Source organism: Sarcophilus harrisii, chromosome 4 (genome assembly GCF_902635505.1).
Source record: "Sarcophilus harrisii chromosome 4, mSarHar1.11, whole genome shotgun sequence".
Classification (NCBI taxonomy): Eukaryota; Metazoa; Chordata; class Mammalia; order Dasyuromorphia; family Dasyuridae; genus Sarcophilus; species Sarcophilus harrisii.
The window spans coordinates 224,274,826-224,297,111 of NC_045429.1; the positions used below are offsets into that span (position 1 = coordinate 224,274,826).

General features: G+C 34.1%; 1 protein-coding gene across 3 annotated transcripts; it reads left to right on the forward strand.

Moving 5' to 3' along the window:
• PGM3 (phosphoglucomutase 3) lies at nucleotides 1–21,809 on the forward strand. 3 transcript variants are annotated; one of them, XM_012549188.3, is made up of 13 exons: nucleotides 1–154; nucleotides 2,609–2,814; nucleotides 3,969–4,153; nucleotides 5,734–5,801; nucleotides 12,145–12,278; nucleotides 13,204–13,399; nucleotides 15,101–15,258; nucleotides 16,109–16,192; nucleotides 16,796–16,894; nucleotides 18,507–18,623; nucleotides 19,200–19,322; nucleotides 20,090–20,263; nucleotides 21,573–21,809. In XM_012549188.3, exons 2-13 carry the CDS (start codon nucleotides 2,611–2,613, stop codon nucleotides 21,660–21,662), a joined length of 1,632 nt encoding a protein of 543 aa, XP_012404642.2. In that variant the 5' UTR covers nucleotides 1–154; nucleotides 2,609–2,610; the 3' UTR covers nucleotides 21,663–21,809. The 3 variants fall into 3 exon arrangements, with proteins under 3 accessions (XP_012404642.2, XP_003769290.2, XP_012404641.2); XM_003769242.4 differs by having other exon boundaries at nucleotides 23–158; XM_012549187.3 differs by lacking the exon at nucleotides 1–154 and adding an exon at nucleotides 2,129–2,157.
• The last annotated feature ends 477 nt before the right edge of the window (nucleotides 21,810–22,286 follow it).

Below are 22,286 nucleotides of genomic sequence, written 5' to 3' on the forward strand. Positions count from 1 at the left end.
AAAGGGAGGGATTGGGGGGGCGGGGCGCAGCCGAGCCACCGAGACTTTAGGACTTGGGGCATTTACCAAGTTATTTTTTTAACCGTGTCCCACGCAGCTGCAGGGAGAATCCCTCCGCGTTTCTGGACAGAGGGCTGGGGGGCAAAATTGGAGGGTAGGTGAGCGCGGAGGCATCCATCCCTGTCCTTTCTGAGTGTTGGGAGAAAAGGCTGACTGTGGCTTTGGGGGGTCCTGACGGGAGGTGGGGAGTCACTCAACCACTGAAAACTAACGAGCTCGCGCGCGAGTTACCCTGCTTCTCTCCCCTTCCCCCCCTCCCCCCCCCGCATCCTTCTATGCTGCACTCCCCCAGATGACGTCACCGGCCGAGCTCGAGGGGTCGTGCGCGTGGGTGGGGGGAGGGTTATGATGGGAGGGGCCGTGTCCACGTTGGCAGCCGGAGAGGGGGCTCTAGCGGAGGGGCGAAGGCTGCGGATGTCCTGACCCCCTACTCCCTCCCCTTCCCTCCCAGGGCTCTGGGGGAAGGAGCTTTTCGTGGAGACCTGGAAACTTAGAAGAGCGGGAGAGGGATGGGAGGAAAAAGAGGCGGGATACCGGGGAGGTAAAAGAGGGGGGCCGGAGGAGATGTACCTGGCCCCCACCCCCACTTTGTGACAGGGAAGGGCTTTCTCCTCACCCCTTTGTGAGATTTAGTGTGTCTGACATCCATTCATACCCTGGGGAAAGATCCCAGCATTTGGCTCTTCCCCAGTCGGAAAGAGGGCGTGGTGACCACCGAGAAGACCGAAATTTTGTGATTTTTTTTTTTTATTAAAATGAACTATTTTTTTGTCATTCAAATGAACTATTCCTTAAACCTTTCCTAGACCTTTGTTTGACCCCCCTCCCCCTCCCGGTTCCGCTTGAGTGTTTGGGGTAGAAAACTCTTCCTTCCATCGTGACATTCCCTTCTGGAAATAGCCCCTGGGGCTGTATCTCTGTGACCTTTTGGAGCCTGTTGCATTCTAGAATTGCTTTGGAAGGTCTGGTTTATTTACTTATTTCTGTATTTTAGCTCCCCTTGTGAGAAAAAAATCAGCGGACTCATCTTCCCCTCTCTCCTTTTTCTTCCCTTCTCATTTTTTATTCTTTTAAAATCTTTAATCCCTAATTCATTCCCTCCTTCCAGCCCCTCCCCATTGAAAAGGCAAGCGATTTATTAATTATACGTAGACATAAATCATCTTTGAGCTTTTATTACTGCTTAAATTGTTCTTTTTAGTATGTCTGGTTCCTTCGTGATCCCTTTTGGGGTTTTCTTGGAAAAGATAATGGAAATGGCTTGCCATTTTCTCCAGCTCATTTTAGGGGTGAGAAACGGAGGCCTCCCTTCCTAGGCCACCTTTGAACTCAGGCTTCATTGTGCCATTTAGCTGCCCCTCTTAGGGGACTGTATGGAGTCCTTGAATTCCTACTTGAAATTAGATCTTCAAGCTTGGGCTAAAAGACATTATTTTAAATTGACAAATCTCTATTGAAAGTGTCTAATTTTTGCAGAGTTCGATTTTATTTTGTAAAGTATCAGGCACTGATTACATATTTAGATTACCTGGTCCATCCACCCATTGCATTTATAGACTAATAGGCTAAATGTGTAATAAATATACACATAACTATTAAAAAAATTACCCCAAAGTTCACAAAATTGGTGTAAAATGCTATATAGTATTATTACTAATTTGGGAAGGTATCAGCAAAGACATCACAAAATTAGGTAGCATTTGAATTTTATTTTGAAGGATGATTCATATTCCTAGTAGCACCTTTAAGGTCATGAGGGCTCTTAGGAAGATTAGCCTTAAATTAAATGACTTTTCCTGGGTTTATTCCGTTTTAGGCTCCAGATCAGTTTCTGGAGAAGTCAGCCTAATCGTTTCTTTACAGAGTCTTTTTTAACCCCTTCCAGTCTATTATTTTACTAAAAAGTTGCAGTTGGGAAAATTGGAAAATAGTATGGCAGAAACTGGACATTGATCAACACTTCAACAACCCATACCACTATCAGGTCGAAATGAGTTCATGATTTAGACATAGAGTGATACTGTAAGCAAATTAGAAGAAGAATAACAACAACAAAAAAGCTCAGATCTGTGGAGAAGATTATGAAACGCAAAATGGGTAATTTTGATTACATTGAATTAAAAAGTTTTTTGTAGAAACAAAACCAATGCAGACACCATTAGAAAAAAAGCAGGAAACTGAAAAAGATTTTATATTCAAGGGTTCTGATAAAGCTCTCATTTCTAAAATATATAGAGAAATGAGTCAAATTTATTAGAAGCCATTCTCCAATTGATAGTCAAAGGATATAAACAATTTTCAGATGAAGAAATCAAAACCATTTCTAGTAATAAGCAATCACTAGTGATTTAAAAAGCTAGAATTTTACTTTTATTTGTAGTTAATTAGTGAACATTAAAGCTTCACTATTTTTCTGAGAAATGGTAGCAATTATATAATGTATATTCAAACACAATTTCACAAAAGGAATATACAGTTTTCTGGTATGGTGTTTTGTTCCAATTTTTTAAAATTCTATTTTTTTTTTCCAAAACTTTAATTTTTTTAGACATGGATTTAAATGCTATCACCAAATTCTCAGCATTACATGCCAAGCCAGATGGACTCATTCTTCAATATGGTACTGCTGGATTTCGAACAAAAGCAAACTGTCTTGATCATGTCATGTATCGGATGGGATTGTTGGCTGTCCTGAGGTCAAAACAGACAAAGTCTACTATAGGGGTTATGGTCACAGCGTCACACAATCCTGAGGTAATGGGTTCAGAGCTTTGAAAAAGTAAATCTTTTATTTAAAGGTAAAAACCAATGTCTTTACTGTTTGAATCAGGGTATAAAATTCAAATCGGTTTATGAATCTCTGAATCTACTACAAAGCCAGATAAGCTTTCTTCTTAAAGGGAGTGGCTGTGTAGTTTATGACTTTTTAGAAGTGAGAAGAGAATGAAATAATGTTACTCTTTGGAGCAAAAGTTCATGCTAAAAAAAAAAATTGTTCTTCCAAATAAAGTGGAATTCCCTAATAGGGAAATAATATTTTTAATCCAAGTCATTTGAAAGTAAATGAAGATCTCAGCTGAGAATTATCTGAAACTTATTTTGGTAGTGTTCAAGCAGTTTCTTCACTAAATTATGAATAGGTCCTTTTAACTGAATACACAAAGCCAGAAATAATTTCAGGTTGGGAATGACTTTTTGATCTCATATTGAACTGGCCTGAAGTCTTCAAACCCATACATACTTAGTTTAATTTATTACCCACCCATTGTGTGTAAGGTTCTGTTCACCCGGGAAATAAGTTATAAAATTTTAAGCATTTTAAGTTCCATGGACACTTAAGTTCTACACTACTTATATTTTGAGAATATTTTTTAACTATGAGGTTTATAAGACAAGGGCATGAAATTTTGTTTTTAAAGGGTTAAAAAAAAAGTACATATGAACAGTTGTTTTTAACTTATTTATGTGAATAACATGTTATGTAAATACTTGTGTGATAGGTGGAAAGAATACCAAACTTGTTGACTGGTTCAAGGAGGCAAGAGATTGGAGAGTTTCACATAAACTGTCATTAGTTATAATTTCACACACAATGGTCACAATGGTGTTTTTACAGAAGAATGGGCAAAAACAAAAGATCTTAGAAGGTTCATGTGTCCCTTGTTTGCTGAACAGAGTACATTTAGATCCAGAAGTGAATAGTAGCAGGGTCTCATTCTGCTTCAAGCTTTCAAGGCATTAAATGATGACCAATGAGAACGTTTTCTTTTAAAATCATTTTGAAACTCCTGTGCTTCTGTGGCAGAGTAACACTACTTCATTCCACATTTATCACATTTTGGATGGTTTTGCACTCTTGTACTTAGAACACACTTAAATTTCTTCTTCCCCTCCTTCCCCTTCCCCAGGAAGACAATGGTGTGAAGTTGATTGATCCTTTGGGAGAAATGTTGGCTCCATCCTGGGAAGAACATGCCACCTGTTTGGCAAATGCTGAGGAACAAAATGTACACGCTGTCCTAGCAGAAATCTGTCATCGAGAAGCTGTGAACCAGCAACAGAAAGCTATGATAATTATTGGCAGAGATACCAGGTGACTAAAAAAGTATCCAGTGAAATCATTTTTTCTAGGAAAATGATAAAATAAATGATCACCGGTTATTATGTCATAAACCACTACCTTTACAAATGTTAGGTTTAAAATTATTATAGCAACAACTGTAATAGACAGCATTTATGTCATGCTTTATGAAGTGCTTTACAAATATCTTATTTTGTCCTCTTACGAAGTCTGGGAGAAAAGGGCTAGTGAGGACTGTTACCCCTATTTTACAGAGGCAACTCTTATCTTCCTGACTCTAGGCCTAGGGTTCTACCCACTGGACCACTTAACCGTCTAATTGAAAAATAAAAGGAGAGAACTAAGAATTCACCCAAGATAGTATGGTAGCAGTTCCACTTTAGGTTTTCCTTTACTGCCATTAAGTTTCCTGACTCCTTTCCCTTTAGTTTCCTCCTTTTAACCCTTAGAACCCAGACCATTATTGACTTTATCTTCTGTAGGCCCCAACAATTCAACACATTTATTACCTGCCTTATACAAGGAGCTAACTGTTTCAGCTGCTAGGGTTACAAAGATAAAAATAGTCCTTGGCTCTCAAGGATCCTTGGGGCTAGAGAGGGAAAAGAAAAATGGCAACAACAAAAGAGGGACTATTTATTCCTGTGATGTGAGTATGCCCTCTTCCATAGGAATTAAACATGGTTTTACATTGTTGTTCTTTAATTAGGAATTTAAGAAATTGTGTAGGATCATATTGAGAGTCATTCATTCAGTTTATTCTGTTTTCCCTATATTGAAGTTCACTGGAACATGCTACACTGAAATACTACAACTCTCTAGCACATTCTGCTTGTTTGACATGTTGGCAGCTCGTAATTTTGCTATAATTTCTTTTTTTGTTTAATAAATTTATAAACTTTGAAAAATAAGCGTCCTGATATTTATGTTAATAATCCAAAGTAACATCCCACCTTACAAATATCTTTCCTTGACATTAGTAAAATTATGACCTTACAAACAATAGAATCTATCCAGATGCTTTAGGGATAAAAGTAGTCTGGAGCTATTCTAAGAAGATTTTATCTTCCCTAATACCTAAAGCTAAAGGAAGGGGGAAAGATTGTATACATTTTTACACAGAATTAGTTCTACATTCAACTGCTTTATTGTCAAATAAGGAAACAGTTTTTAAAAGAAAATGTTGTATTTTATCTTTCTGGTAGGTCTGTTATTGTTTCATGTATACTCTGGTTATTCAAATAAATTCTCATGTTAACTAAAAATTACTTAAATTGTTATTAAAATTATGGTTTGAGGATGTTTTAAGTTGGTTTAGTTGAGACTTTTATACATGGACAGATTTGTCTAGGGTTTTTAAGGTTTTAAAATCTTTTTTAGCTTAAGGCTATTTGGTATTAGAATAATTTACTTTATATTTTATTTCAGTTTATTGTGCCATACTTTTGTACATTTTATAGCAAGTATATTCTTGTAATATTCAATGTTAAATAGTTATATAGTTGTTACTCAGAAACATACAACTTGGAATTCTGTTTTTGTTTTTATCCATTGAATAATTTTATTTTCTTTTTAAAAAATATTCCCTCAAGGCCTAGCAGTGAAAAACTTTCCCAGTCTGTAATTGATGGAGTAACTGCTTTAGGAGGCCAGTACCATGGTATGTATTCATCTAGACATTTTGGGCTTCATTTTAAAGGTGACTATAATGGGTAATTTAGAGAATGCAGTTTACAAATAACCATATTTTAAGAGGTACATATAACCGTAAGAGGATCTAAATCTACAAATAAGAAAATGAAAGATTTATAAATTTACAAATATTTAGTTCTAGTTAAAGTTCAAATCGGGGAATCCATTTTGCATGTCCCCCAGTACCTGATGAGCTGCCAGTTTATTCTGATTGTCAAATAGTGGGAAGCATTTACTTGGGACTGCCCTGTACTGTCATGTGATCATTAATATTGTCCTTCTGGATCCCAGGTGGTAGTCAAAGGGCCTCTCCCTAGTGTACCTAACTCCATACGAGGAAAAGAGTCTCAAGGGTTTGGACATTTTTAGCCCATTATTATGTTCATAAGGAATATTGTCCAATGCTTGGTGAGACTACTTTTTAGAAATCGGGATCATTTGAACAACAAAGAAAGTGCTATATTTTTCTTTGGGTCAAATTTTTTCCCCCTAAATGGAGGGCAAATCTTAAATACAACATTGGATTTTTTTTTTAAATCCAATTATGTATGCTTTTTGCAAGTGCAAGCATAATTTTTTTTAATTTAATGGAACAAAATAGTGGTAAATTTGGGGCAGTTAGTTGGTGTAGTGGATAGAACACCAGCCCTAAAGTTAAGAGGACCTGAGCTCAAATCTGGTCTCAGACACTTAACACTTCCTGGCTGTGTGACTCTGGGGAAGTCACTCAATCCCAATTGCCTCTGCAAAAAATGAAAACAAAAAAAAAAGTGGCAAATTATTTCAGAATTATTGTTCTAACACATATTGGTGCCAGCCGGATATCAACCCTTTCAAGGATCCTGTGAGGTTGGTAGGATCTTCAATTCATTGATCATTATTTAAGCATGTAATGTATACATAGCAGCATGCTAATAGCAACTATCTTATAATCTTTGTATTGCATGTACCAAATATATACAGGTGTAAGACTAAGTACAGTTGTAGGTAAAGCTTTATATCCTCAGAGATGAGCTATACTTCCAAAAGGGAAATTAAGCAAAGAGACCAAACAATAGCATTTGCTCATTCCCTTAAATGCTTGCATTCTTTTTTCTACCATTACCACTCTACAAAGTCTACTTTGAGTTGCCTTTTCTTATTTCTTAAAATTGGGTGACTTCTTTAGGCCTTTGACACTGTAGAATATTGCTCTATTTCTTGAAAGCTCTCTTATTTTTTTTTTGTCCTGCTTCTCTTGCCTTTTAAAAACCAGTTTTTCTCTATCTTTGATCAGCTTCTCTTTATTTTCTCAATTTACTCTTTTCTTCTTGAGCACTTTTTGCTCCTTAAGTATCACTAATTCCCAGTGCTTCAGAAATTACCTCTATGTTGAAAACTCCTAGTCTTGACATTATCTGCTCTTCCATCTCTTCTTTCTGTCTGCAGGACTGTTCTACTTATATATCTTGACATCACCTCAAATGTACCCCAAACTATACCAACTTTTTCTATCCCCATTTTTCTCACTAGTCTTCATCAAGTTTTCTAGACCAGAAATAATTGGAATCATTTTTTGCCCTTTCTGAGTTAACTTAATGTGTGAGGCAATGCTTTTTAATACACAATGGAGACATTCAGTAAATGTTGATGTTTTGATGAACATTTGTCACCAAGATCTATTGCTTATTTCAGAATTTCTTTTGAATTGCCTTCAAAAAATTTTAACCTTTTTTTTCCCCCAATTAAAAATCTTTTGTCCTGCTCCCTTTCTCTCATTGAAAAAGAAAAAAAAAAAAAAAAGAAAATCCTTATAACAAATATGCAGTCCAGCAAAACAAATTCCTACATTGATCATGTTTGTGTATTTCATTCTGCCCTTGACTCCATTACTGCTTTATCAGAAAGCAGGTAGTATACTTTATCATGTTATCCATGGGACTGATCATTTATATTGATTAAAATTCTTAAGACTTTGAATTGTTTGTCTTTACAATGTTATTATATAAATTGTTTTTATGATTCTGGTTATTTCACGCTGCATCATTTCATGCAAGTGTTTCCAAGTTTTGTCCTTTACTTTTCTAATTTTTATGTTTATGTAATGTTTTATATTCTAAGGTAACTGGTGGTACATGGTATTGGGAAGGACCTTAATTCAAATCCCACCTAAGACATTAGCTGTGTGAATAAGTGGGCAAGTCACTCAATCTCACTTTCCTCAAATATAAAATAAGGATAAAAATAGCAGCATTGTCGTGAAGCTTAAATAAAATGATAATTGTAAAAAGCACTTAATATTTTGTACTAAGTGGCACATAGTAGGCACTATGTAAGTGCCCCTTCTCCATTATTCTCTTTTTATACCAGGCCTGGATTTTTGCTTTATGTTACCTATTTTTCCTAATATTTTCCCCCCTCTCAGAGAACCATTTGCTAACAAAAAATAAAAAAGAGGGTGGAAAATTAAGTAAAATAAACTTAACACATCAAAAAAAAAAAAAAAACCCAAAACAAATCATTCTTACCATATATGCTGTTATATATCCATAGTTTCAGCTCTATAAAGTATAGCTATGTTTTCATATCTCTTCTTTGAGTCCAAGCATGGTTATGACAATTTCAAAGCATTCAGTTTTGTTATTTCTATTAATATTATATCTTCTGGTTCTGCTTACTTTGCATAAGTTCATATAAATCTTTCTGTGGTCTTCTGTATTCATCATATACATTATTTCAGCGCATTCATTTACCAGCTTGTGTATCCATTTCCCAATCAATGGGCACCTGTTTCTCCTCCTCCTCCCCTCACCCCCCATCTTTTTACTACTGCAAAAAACATGGCAATAGGATTTCTAGATCAGAGATATGGTTGGTTTTGTTGCTATCTTAATATAATTACCACTTATGTTCTAGAATCGAACCAATTTTCAGCTCTTCTTACCCTTTTCTAACATTAATACTTGGAATATTTAACAACACATAGACTGGGTTGCCTTCTAATGTTGTTTCTTCTATCATAAATATTTTTGTTAGCTTAATTTTTCTAAGATATTTTAAATGTTATGCATCTCAAGAACTTAGTGTGGCTTTCTCCTTTTTTCTTACATCAGATCCATTCTCTTTTGCCTTATTTTTAGAGCTCATTGTGATGAGCCCCAACTTTAATCTGGGACATTCCCCAATATCCAACTTCATTTTGGTTCATATTTTCAAACCATGTCTGGGATAAGACTTGCTTATTTGTATCTCTATAATTTTGCTATTTATTTATTGTTTATGGTGACTTTCACCTTCATTATTTCTACTGATTGAATCTTGACTTTCTTTGAAGGTTCATCTCAAATCTCAATTCTTCCTTCCATAACACCTACTAACTTCTTCCTTCTCTGAATGTCTGTTTTAATTACAATTAGTATTTCAGTTTTACATTTAGTTATTCTTTGTTTTAGATATTTTACATTTGTTTCTCCACTTAAGATTTAAAGTTTCTTTAGAGCTGTGAGAGAAACCTTTTTTATGTACCTTAAAAAAAAATCACACTTAAGTCATACAGGTTCAACTTCCACTAATAACTGAGATATGTAAGAACAGTTTAAAATCATTAATTTCTAACTTGAGTGAAACATTCATGAACCCCAAGTATTTCAGATACTTGAGACATGTAATTTTTAAGTTTTATTCTGAACTTTATTTTAAAAGCACAAATATTACAGAATTTATTCTTACCTGTTCTGGACTTTGTTTGGATTAATCTAAGTCAGAAGTTACTTATTTACATTACTATCAAATGTATAGATAATATATTTGATTTTTAAATGAATCCAAATAATTTACTGTACTTGAGCAATACTTATCTGGTCATGTGAGCCTAGTTTGAAATGTAACATTTGGTGTAGGACTAATATAACACAACAATAATAATTTTCTTCCTAGCATGCCTATAAAAGATATAAGTATATACCTCCATTTTGCAAATGAAGATATTTCACCACAGTAAGTTAGAGAGCTAGAAATTGTATTCAAGTGTCCTTAAGTCTCAAATCTAGTGCTTGACTTATAAATAATCTTTGTGGCCTAGTGTATTAAAATTCTAAAAGGAATCACTCTACTATGTTGTAGAGAACTAAAGTTAACAACACAGTACCATACAGCCATGAAAATTGTTTATTTTTTTGACCTGGACAAATTTTTGTTTTTTTTTTTTTGCATAGATTGGTTCTGGGATTAGAATAAAATTAATTTTCTGAGATGTATTTTTTAAAACTAATAATTTAAAAATTTTGTTAAATGCTTTAAAATGTTACAAGTTTTCTGTCTTATTTTAAATTATTTGGGATTATGCATTTTTAGAAGGTATTCTTTTATTTCACCTTCCAGTAATGTAATCATGAACATAGTTATTTTAAAATCTTTTCATCCAGTTGCTATTTATTTGTATCAGTGTAGCAAAACATAAAGTAGAAGAGTTTCAACTTATTGACATAAATGAAATTAACATTTTATTCCATCTGTCCATTTAATAAATGTCTTTGTTTCTTGAAATATTTTACAATGCAGGTAAACTCCTAAATTAAGAATAGGTTTGTCCCCAAAAGTGATTGATTTATATCATTTCATGAAAGAATGATAAAAGAAAGATTATCGGATTCTTCATTCAATGCACTTATACATAAATACACATCTACCTGTCTTTTTATTTAGTTTTGCTTCTTGTAACAGCTTTGGCCTTTTTAGCATTGTCATATCTGGAATTCTCTTATGGAATGGTGTTAAAGACCTAGTACTGGACTCTGGCTTAGTGAGAGCCTTAACTTCACTATTTTGTTACTAGTATACCTTTTTTGTTTAGTTTTATCTTTGGGAAAACGTGGTTGCCTTACAGGTGAGGAAGGGAAACTGGAATACAAAATTTAGAGCCTTTGGAATATTTGTCTATCTTACAACTTTGCCTAAACTGGCCCTATTTATTCTCAGGTTTGCAGAGCTAAATAAAAGCTTCTTTGAGATATTTGACATGGTTTGTAGTAATAACTTCCCACATTTACTGGCTCCTTAGAGTGTGATAGGAATGGCAGGATAATAGTTCTGAGAATATTTATCTTTCTCATCTTATTGGAGTGTTTCCCAAAGATTCTCTTTGGGTCCTCTTTCTGTCTTAGTCTAAGAGGTCTCATAAGCGGCTGGTGATTAAAGGATCATCTCTTTGCAGATGACTCTTAAGTTTATTCATCTAACCCTATTCTCTCTTGAACTCGAATTACATGTCATTTACTGCCTTTTGGACATCTCTTTTTAGTCGTTTCAAGTTCTTGGCCAGAAACCCATTTTTCTCCTACTTGCCTTACTCTCACCTACCCCATCTCCAAATGACCTCGTTTCTCTTAAGGGTGCTACCAGCCGCCTTGCCACAGAGATTTGTAACTTGTATTCATCTTTGATTTTTTTCCCCCCTCCTGTCTTTTCAGTCATGTCATGTCATGTCATGACATGCAAGTCTCTTGCATCCATCTCTCTTTCTTTTTTTTTACATTCACAAATACTGTGATTAGACCTTTATTACCTTGTGATTGGACAGTTGTAATAACTTTTCAATTAGTCTTTATGTTTTGAGTCTTTCCACTTTACAGTCCTTCCTCACATAGGTGTCAGATTTTCTAAAGCACAAGCCTAACTCTCTTGCCCTCAGACCTCCAATGGTTTTCTATTTTTTGACAGAAAAAAATACAATTAGATATTTGAAGCTCTCCATAGTCTGGTTCCATCCTGCTTTTCCACTTTATTTCCTCCCATCATCGTTCACTACATTTCTGCCAAACCCAGTCTACTATACATTGCCCAAACTTAACACTCTCAGATGCTCCCCCAATACTTAGAAACCTTTCCTTCCTTCAAGGCTACCTCTTAAATTCCCATTACCACACCTCTTCAATTTGTTAGTATTCTTTCCCTATTTTCTTTGTAATTGTATGTATCATTCCTTGAAAGAGGTGTATTTATTTCATTTGTGACTTTGTATGATGCCTTATAAATAGTAGGTCTTTAATCAGTGTTGAAATGAATTTTCATTTTTGGGGCATTTTTGAGATCTTTATTCAGCTAAGAAATTACTTTATGATACTACATCTTTTTATTGTTTACTGTGAAAATTTCAGTTACATTTAATTCTATGAGGCATATGAGAGTTTTAATTACTTTGAATCTGAGTAAAATTTTGGTAATTTGAAAATCAATTTGCCTTTTTTCCCCTTTCTCCCTGGAGCCTTACTTTTTAAAAGAGGATTGATTGGTCACTTGGCTATTCTCCAGTCTTATTTTTTATTTGTTGGCAGATTATGGCCTGGTAACAACACCTCAACTTCACTACCTGGTGTGCTGTCAAAATACTAATGGGCAATATGGGAAGGCAACTGTGGAAGGCTACTACCAGAAACTCTCCAAGGCTTTTGTGGACCTTACAAAACAGGTGCAAACCTCTTCAAAAATCTGTTTTAGAATTTGACTTTACCAATCCTTTTCTTTTACTCTCTTCGCCAATTTCCTTATCTCTTAAGGGGAAAAAAATTGTGTGTACGTACACATAGACCTATGTAGTGCACATCTGTAATTCTACCTCATTGGATATGCTGAGAAGAGTGGATCTGTTGACCCTCTAAATTCTGAGCTGCTATGCAGATCATGTGTGCAAAACTAAATACAGCATCAGTATAGTGAGCTCCAATGGGACTACTCATGAAGGGAGAAAATTATTTGAAAGTGTGAATGGAGCAGGCCAAAGCTCCTTTACGAAGCAGAGTAGAATTGGTCAGTGAGCAGCCCCTATACTTAGAGTCTAGATGGGACACTCAATCTTTAAAAACAAACAAAAACTTAATGAACCTAGTGCAACACTCTTCAATGAATGAACGTGGAGGCATTTCTTTTTTTTTCCCCAGCATTAAAATTGTTACATCTTAGCTATCTCCTGTGTAAAAATTGATGCCAAATAAAAAAGATTTCTAAGGCCATAATAGCATTTCAAGCCAGTGAAACTATTCAAATTATCAAACTTAGCTGGATTTACTTTGATATTTCTTAGTTTTATTATTAATACAATTTTTGTGGGATCCCTCTAAAAGTATCAGAAAACACATGTACAGAGTTTATCTTTTTGGATTAAATTGTTCAGAAGATATATATTGTAAAGGACACACAAGGCAGCTAGATGGCACAGTGCATAGAGAACAGTCCTGAAGTCAGGAGGACCTGAGTTCAAATCTAGTCTCAGACATTTAATACTTTCCTAGTTGTGTGACCCTGGGCAAGTCACTTAACCCCAATTGCCTCAGGGGAAAAAAAAAATTTAAGATTTCATTTTATTCCCTCCCTTACATCTTTTTCTCCTTTTTAAGACTTTTAGCAATGGCAATGAATCTAGAGCTTTGAAAATTGACTGTGCAAGTGGTATAGGAGCCTTGAAACTGAAGGAAATGGAACACTATCTTCCACGAGAATTATCACTTCACCTCTTTAATGATGGATCCAAAGGGAAACTCAATCACTTATGTGGGGCTGATTTTGTGAAAAGTCATCAGAAACTTCCACTGGGTATGTAGTGTTGGTCATAGAAAGTTTGATTATCAGTAAGAAATATAGAACTGGAAAGTAATCTATAAAGAAGCTATGGTCTATAAGAGTTTAATAATTTGATTTATACAAAGTTCCACAGCTAAAATAAAAGCAAGAATCAGGTGTTTTATCCAAACTTTCTGACTTCCACTGCCTTATTCTTCCTAGTAAGCAAAGTAATCTTTAACTGAGAGAAATTCAGATGAATTTATTTAGTGTATTTTAAATAGATTTTCAAACCAGAGTAATTGTTTTTGTTGGTACTTACCTTTTCAGAAGTCTATTTCAAGCTAATTCCATCTGTTAGGGATCTGTGTTATTTTGCTTCTTGAATTTTGTCTTCATGATGACAATTGACTACTTTTTCATTTGGCAGATTTTTCTTTTGATTTGATCTATATAATGCTTAACCTTAATAATTTGCCATTTTATGTAGAGCATTATGAATATTAAGTGTTTTTATGTATTTTCTTAATCCTGTTTTTAAAGTTGAGGAATCTAGGTTTGAGAAGCTGAAATTTCCTCATCATTTAATTATAGCAACCAACAGGAATTGATTAAACATTTACTCTTTGACAGGCATTATGCTAAACACTGGGAATATAACAAAAAGACTAAAATATCCTTCCTGCCCTCAAGAAGTTTACATTCAAAGGAACCTGGAGTTGAGTTCATTCAGTATAGTACTCTTTGATTTATGTTGTGTTTATTAAAGGCTAGCCCAAGAATTTTGCTGCTCTGGTTTTTCATAAAGGATTTATTTACTACAATGTTCTGTCATAGTGTTGGGAATGCTGGGCTTAGAATCTGGAAGATGTAAATTTGACTCCCATCTCTGTCCTTACAGCTTTGTGACCCTGGGCAAGTTAACTGCTTTCAGATTTAGTTCCTTTTTTATGCAAAATGGAAGACCAAATAAGATAATATACTTTTGAAACCTTAAAAGTGATATATAAATGTTAAGTATAATTCATTTTAAATTGTCAGTAATGTAGCTTATCTTGAACATTGCTTAAGATCTTAGTTTTTGTCTGTAAATTGTATGGGGACTCAGTATTTCTCTCTGCACATAACAATTTTCCAATTTTGGCTACTTTGCATATTACTCATAAGGATCTTCTATATATTAAACTACTGTAACTGGGAAAAATAGACCAAAGTTTTATGTTCTCTACAGACATTTTAATAACGCTAAGTCCATGAATTATATTATGCAAATCACCTGCAAAATTTTTTGATCCTTTTAGCTTTTTAATATTTAAACCTAAAGAATTGTTCAAAGTGCTTAAAAGACTGAATTTTCTTAACATTACAAAAAACTGGACAAACATGTGGACTATAGTTCATTTTTAATTAGCTATATTTTATTCAAATTTAATTGTAATCAGGCATTTTTGATTGAGAGGTACTTCTGGAATTTATTGTAATACATTTTATTTGTAAGGACCATTAAGGTTAGTACTTAACATCCAATTATTTTTTTAAAAATCCCTTTCTCATGAAATATAAGTACAACTCTTGAGAAAGATCTGTTGGATATCATAGCTTTCACTGAGCAGGACAGATATGAACACAATTCACATGTTTTCCAGGGAATTATTTTCCCATCATGATTTCAATTTTATGTTAATTTTATGATTATAAGATTCAGACAACTGTTTAAATTATTTTGCTTACCAGGAATAGAAGTAAAGCCCAATGAGAGATGCTGTTCCTTTGATGGAGATGCAGACAGAATTGTTTACTACTATAATGATGCTGCTGGCCACTTCCATCTTATAGATGGAGACAAAATAGCAACTCTGATTAGCAGCTTTCTTAAAGAGCTTCTTTTGGAGGTAAGATAGGATTTATATATTTCAACAGTATAGTAGTTTTCCCATTTTCTTACTTGAATACAAAAGAAAATTTTTGTATCTAAAAGGAAGCTTAAGACTTTGTCCATGGTCTGAGGTTGCCATAACTGGTGGTAGTTTTAATTATTTGATGCTATGTATACTTATTGTGTATCTAATTTATATTTTAATATATTTAACAAATACTGGTCATCCTGCCATCTAGGGGAGGGGGTAGGGGGAGAGGGAGGGGAAGAATTGGAACAAGAGGTTTGGCAATTGTTAATGCTGTAAAGTTACCCATGCATATAACCTGTAAATAAAAGGCTATTAAATAAATAAATAAATATTAAAAAAAAAAAAAAGTAAAAAAAAAATTTGATTCTAGAGACACTTTAAACATGCAACATTTCATCTTTGGAATTTGAAATAACCTATCTTTGCATACGGGTCAAAGTGACTGTCTTAACTAACATGTTTCATATTTTAAAGTATCATATTTTCCAGAATCTTGACATAACCTTGTTATTTTCAAAAAGCTTATTTAACTCTGAATTTTAGAAGATAAATGAATACTCTTCTACTTCCTTTCTTTTTAGGTTATTTTAAGTCATAAAATCATGTATCTCTCTTTAAGAAAATACCATCAATGAAAATCCATACTTTGACAAGCAATAATCAGATAATGATTATTCACATTATATAAACTTTTCAGATTGCAAAAGGATTTATAACTGAAGTGCTTCTGAACTCCACAAAAGTATTTTAAAAATAGTACCCTACTTATTTCTGCATCTGTAACTCGTTGAGGGTTCAAAAACAAAATTAAGCATACTGGTTTGGATTCGTTTAGGTTGGAGAAAATCTGAAGATTGGTGTTGTACAAACGGCATATGCTAATGGGAGTTCAACACAATATCTAGAAGAAATCATGAAGGTATTTGCTTTCTGATATTTTCTTGGTAATTGCAGCTTATTGTTAAAGATAGGTATATTTTAGTAAATTAAGAATACATTTATCATATTTCTTTAAGAAAGCTTCTCACAGATACTTTATTTTTGGAAGCTGAGAAGCAATAATGCTTATTAATAGGCTTTAATTTTGTCTTTGCTGGTTTATTTTCTACTGTGTTATTGAAACAACTCCCGGAGGCAGCTAAATGGCAGTGTGGATAGAGTACCAGCCTTGAAGTCAAGACGTGAGTTCAAATACAGCTTTAGACACTTATTAGCTGTGTGACCTGGGCAATTCATTTAACCCCCAGTTGCCTCAAAAAAAAAAAAAAAAACAAACCAATAAGAAACAACTAGTACCTAGGTGGCATTGTTGCCAGTGGCTTTCCTTCAAAAACACTTTTGGCCTCTAAGTGATTTTAATGAATGATAAGACGCCTTAGGTACCTCCATTGTCTCCTCCTCCACCCCCCCACCCCCCCAGCCTTCATTTAAAATTTTTTTTCAAAAATTACGCTGCCACCAGATTTTTTTTTTTTTCCCTGAAATAGCTGTTAACTAAATCTTTTCTATTTCTTTGTGCTAGGTACCCGTTCATTGTACCAAAACAGGAGTAAAACATTTACACCACAAAGCTCAAGAGTTTGACATAGGAGTTTATTTTGAAGCAAATGGCCATGGCACAGTAAGTTCTCTCTAAAAAATGACTTGTAGAATTTTAGCGGGTAATTTCTCCATTTTCTGATGTGTGGGGATTGTGTTGTTGAGAATTCCCTTTACCAATGCAGAAGGGCATTTCCCCTGAAACTGAAAAGACTTGTAGTGGCCTGAGTTACTAAGAAGTTAAGTGAATTGTCCAGGGACAGTGTCAGAGGCAGCATTTAAGGTCAGTTCTTTAAGTGCTTTGCAACACCACTCCTGCTCCTGTACATGACTGGGGTTTTTCCAAGGTCAGTTCTTATTTTTATTCAGTTTACTAAAAGACATTTGGCCAAATCAGTTAGAAGCAGAAGTTTATGATCAACATATTTGTGTATCTAATAATGCTGATCAGCTATACTGTAACATATATATTAAGTTCCCTTAAAATATGTAGTCAGTACAAACCTAAAATATTTGCCTAAATGTCAGTATTTACCATCTATTATCATTGTTCTAAAATTTAAAGATAAGGCGTAGCACTTAATGGGCACTTCTGTTTTTTTATTTTGTAAAAATACCTTTATCCTATATAAACTTGGAAAAACAAAATTTCAAAAAGAAAGGATTAAAGGATTTGCGCAATGATTGTTATAGTTTGAGCTCCCTTCCATCCACCCTACCCATTCCCATACAACATTCTACATGAAGTTACTAAAAAGTTATTAATTACTGAAAAAGTTAAGTGTATCTAGGAATTTAGTAACCATCATTGATTTCAGATGTAGTTGGAAATTCAGGAATCTCTATATAGGGCTTTTGATGTGAACTTTCTAGATAAAATATGTAATTTCAATAAAATGTAATAAAATTTCTCTTAAAAGTTAACCTTAGTAGTTTTATTTTCAGGAAGCTGACCTGGGTGACCCACTTAATGTGGCTTTTTTTGTTCTTGGATGTTAAAGCATGCTACCTTTTATGTAACATATTCATTGTTATCAAAGGCTATCAAGCTCACATGCTTAGTCTCTTATACTCACCTTAAGTTTTCTCAATATATTTCCTTTTCACAGAAATTTTGATGAAGCAGCTGCAGTTGGGTTAACAGCCCGTGCACCCAGGGCTTTTTTTTTTCTCCTTCCAGTCCCCTTTAATAGTTTAAGAAACCAAGAGTTGGGTATATATGCTCTTAACTTCTCTACTAGTTTGGCTGGTAGGTAGAAAAGTGGACAGCAACATGCTAAAAGCAATGTGTGTGTCTGACAATAGTGGCCATAATTTTAGTTCCAATTTTGTCTTTAAAAAAATCCTTTGGAGTTACTTTTTAGAAGGTATACTTCTAATTTATGATGTTTCAGATTTGTGTGTGTGTGTGTGTATCTTTAGCTACTGAATCACAGATCATAAATTTGTAGATGATCGACTGGGCTATTTAGTCAATTATTTTATTAATGTATTGTCATTTCCTATTTTAATTTTTTGTCTTTGCTTTTCTAAATGACATTAGGGACACCATTGCTTATAATGACCTTGACACCAACCAAACCATTGTCTTTTAGATTTATAATTGAGGAGAGGGTGAAGTGGGAGGTAAAGAGTTTGAAGTGATCATATTTCGTGGAGGAGATTATCATTGTGATTTTGTGATTTCATTTCAGGTACTTTTTAGTAAGACTGCTGAAACAAAAATAAGGCAACTAGCAAAAGAGGAAATGGATGAAAAAAAAAGAAAAGCTGCAATGATGCTTGAAAATGTTATTGATTTGATTAATCAAGTAAGAACTAAAATAATATATTGTTTAAAAAGCGTGCCAGATAATGCTTCCTAGAAGGATTAGTGTTGTTTTCATGCTGAGGGGAAATTACCCATGGGAACAAGAGTAAGAATGGAAGGACTCTGGTAACCATTTTGGAACTTTAGGATTTTACATCCCCACTCTTAAGACATAATCTTATAACAACTACTAAGTGTTTGTGAAAAAAAATTAAATACAGACACATCTTTATATATAGATATGTACATGTTTATACTGTCTTATATCCAGAATGCCTTATCGCTCCCATCAACATGGAATCAGTCAGCTAAGCTAAGTAAATTGTGGAAAGAGTAAAACTGCTCATAATATATGGTATTATGTTCTTCTCTTAAAGCTGCTAGTTTAGTGATTGAAGATGTCTTGCAAAAAATTTTAGTGTGTAGTCTAAAGATGGACAAATAAAATGTGGATTTGCAAGAGAAAAAAAATCACAATTATTCACGTGAAGAATATTTAGGAGAGAGTTGCTGTAGTTTTGACACTTAATGGGGGGAATTTCTTTTACCTCTTTATAATTCTCTCTTCATTCTGCAGACAGTTGGTGATGCCATTTCAGACATGTTATTAGTTGAAGCAATCTTGGTTCTAAAAGGCCTATCGGTACAACAGTGGGATGGTATTTATACTGATCTTCCAAATCGGCAACTTAAAGTCATGGTGAGACACCCCGTTCTTTAAGCCACTGAAGCCATACTTGCAGATAGGAAAGTATTAAGTTACTGCTTGTTAGCGTTTTCTTGATTTTGGTGAAGTAATTTTTTTCATCCTTATGCAGAATTTAAGTAATGTTAATTAACTAATTTAGCTTATATATAGCTGCAAAATTATAGCAGAGCAACAAGGTGGTGCGTGCCCTAGATGGAACACTGGATCTTAATTCCTATGTGGTTTTAGACACTAGTGGCATGACCTTGGACAAGTTATTTAATCTTGCTTGCCTGTTTCCAAACACTCCAGTTTCTTTGCCAAGAAACCCCAAATGGGGTCATGGAGAGTTGGACAAAAGTGAACAAAATTATTAATAGATCCTAGGAGACTTTAAGGGTATAACTTATAATAGGAAGATTTTTAGAAATTAAGGGGTTAAAGTATTAAAGTCAAAATATTTGGTATAGGTATGTTTCCTTTTACCTGTGGTAGTTTATCAGCATTTTCTGACTTTTTTGCCTTATTATAATAACAGCCTTGAAATTAGGAATTAGTTTATTTACACAATGTCAGAATGTTGAAACTGTCACATGAAGAGCCATTAGTGTATAGTTTGGAAGGTATTTTGAGACTCAGCATTTTGGAGTGTTCTTTTTTTGGACTGGAATTGGATTATTTAAATAGTCTTGTAGTTTTGATCTTGGGATAGAATAATTAATAAAAAGTTAAAAAGGGGGAGAAATAATGAATAACAGAGATAATTTTTCTTGTGTTAGGTTGCAGATAGACAAGTAATTGATACCACAGATGCTGAGAGACGAGCAGTTAGACCTGTAGGACTACAAGAGGCAATTGACGACCTAGTGAAGAAGTATAGGTCCTCACGAGCTTTTGTCAGGCCCTCTGGAACAGAAGATGTCGTCAGAGTATATGCAGAAGCAGATTCACAGGTAAGAATAAGGCTAAAAATTACCATTTCTTAATTATAGAATGCATTATAAAATTTACCCACAACAGTTTGGTGTGGTAGGCAGTACATGGGTATGGTGCCCCACCCCCACCCCCCCCTTATTTTAGGGCTTAGCTTTAGCATTTTCTACAGTTTGAGAATGGGATGGCACAGAAGCTTCAGTGACCATATAGCTTACTACATCTATGATATTTCATGAAATTAATCTATATAGATTCTTCTGGCAGTTACATAATTCATAGATTTAGAGCTAGAAGCCCTCAGAAGCCCTTTCTTCCAACTTGCTTTTGATAATAACATAGCCCTAATTTAAACCTGCAAAAAGCTGACTTTGTTAAATGCTGTTAGTTAGAAAATGCACAATTGTCAATGCTGTAAAGTTACCCATACATATAACCTGTAAATAAAAGGCTATTAAAAAAGAAAGAAAGAAAGAAAGAAAGAAAATGCATTTCCCAGTTAGTTGGAACATTAAGCTGAATTATTTTCTAGAAACCTACGGTCAATTATCAGTCTGACTACAGATCCAGTACTCTTTTATCTAAAGCAAAAAAACTAAGTTAGAGGGAAAGCAGTTGGAAGACTCATTAATCTTTAGATCAGTTCATCACAGGCCGATGAAAACTGATCTGTAAACATAACCTTATCTAAAATTTGGTCTCACTGAAAAAGCATCTAGTATCAGTTTTTTCTAGCTTTTTGGTTGTGAATTCCTACGTTTTTCTGTCTCCTCATTATGACTTAAGCTTCTTAACTTTAAGCTTTTTATTCTTCAATACATTAAAGCATTCTATAGTTTGGAAACAAACTATTTTTATCATTCTAATTCATAATTCTGAATTTATCATTCATTTTAACTCTAAGGCTATTTTCTGGTCCCTTTAAATTAGGCATAAATTTCCTTAAAGTTATCTGATTTGCTATTAATGAAATACTTCATAACTTCCTTAAGGGTCTAGAGCTATTTCTTTAAAAATATGTCAATTGAAGCCTAGAAGATGAAAGAACTGCAAGTCCCCATCTTATTCAAGAGAAAATATCTGACTAAACATGCAGACAACAGTGAAGTTTTTTTTCAGAAACTTAAATAGAATTGGAAAATAACAAACACGTGCTTTTCTATTCGAGTATGTTAGCAAAGGAGGAACAAGTTTTGATTCATTCATTTTTTAAAGTAGTCACAATGACTTTTGCCAGACAAGATCCATTAATTCTAAAATATGAGAAAAATGAAGCAGCAAGTATTAAAATACTTACATGTTCACTAATTATTTTTAAATAATTCACAGGAAAATGCAGATAAACTTGCAACTGAAGTAAGCTTGGCAGTATTTCAGCTGGCTGGAGGAGTAGGAGAAAGACCTAAACTGGTTTTCTGAAGAAAAGTATGGCTCATTTTTTTCAAAAGTATGAAATAAAAATAAGTGCCATTATTATCTAAAGATAATGATTGATGACATGGGAAATTAAAAAATATTTCCAATCAATCAATTGAAATAAAACATTCCATTAATTTTCAAAATAAATATTCAGGAGTCCTTGTTTTTAATATTATAGATTGTTTTGTAAATTTATTTTCTTGGCCTAAATAGATAGTAATCTATTTAACACAACTTAGTTGCTGAGTATAATATCATGAGATTATTTTGTTTATTTTGCTGAGGCAAATGGGGCTGACAAGCTCAGGGAAGTTAGGAAGTATTAAGTGTCTGAGGCTAGATTTGAACTCAGGTCTTCCTGACTTCTGGGCTGGTGCTCTATCTACTGCACCACCTAGCTGCCCCCATGACCATTGGTTGGTTGTCTGCTTTACTGAGAAAAGGTACTTGAGATTCAGATAGTTTAACTTTCTCTTATTTTGTTTTTGGATTGTGTTGGCATCTATTAAATGTTTTTCTTAGATTTTTTGTGTAAATTGAATCCACTTTCTCTAAAGGCTATGGTGGATATTGTCTTGAAAAATTCTATTCTGTGACCTTCCAAAAATGAAAGGAAACTAAGAA

Bases quoted from the DNA above. Each gene is read 5' to 3' on its own strand.
- PGM3 (XM_012549187.3), top strand. The intron at 12,279-13,203 runs GTGCAAACCTCT...CTCCTTTTTAAG, and splicing joins TTGTGGACCTTACAAAACAG to ACTTTTAGCAATGGCAATGA. The intron at 18,624-19,199 runs GTAAGAACTAAA...TTCATTCTGCAG, and splicing joins TTATTGATTTGATTAATCAA to ACAGTTGGTGATGCCATTTC.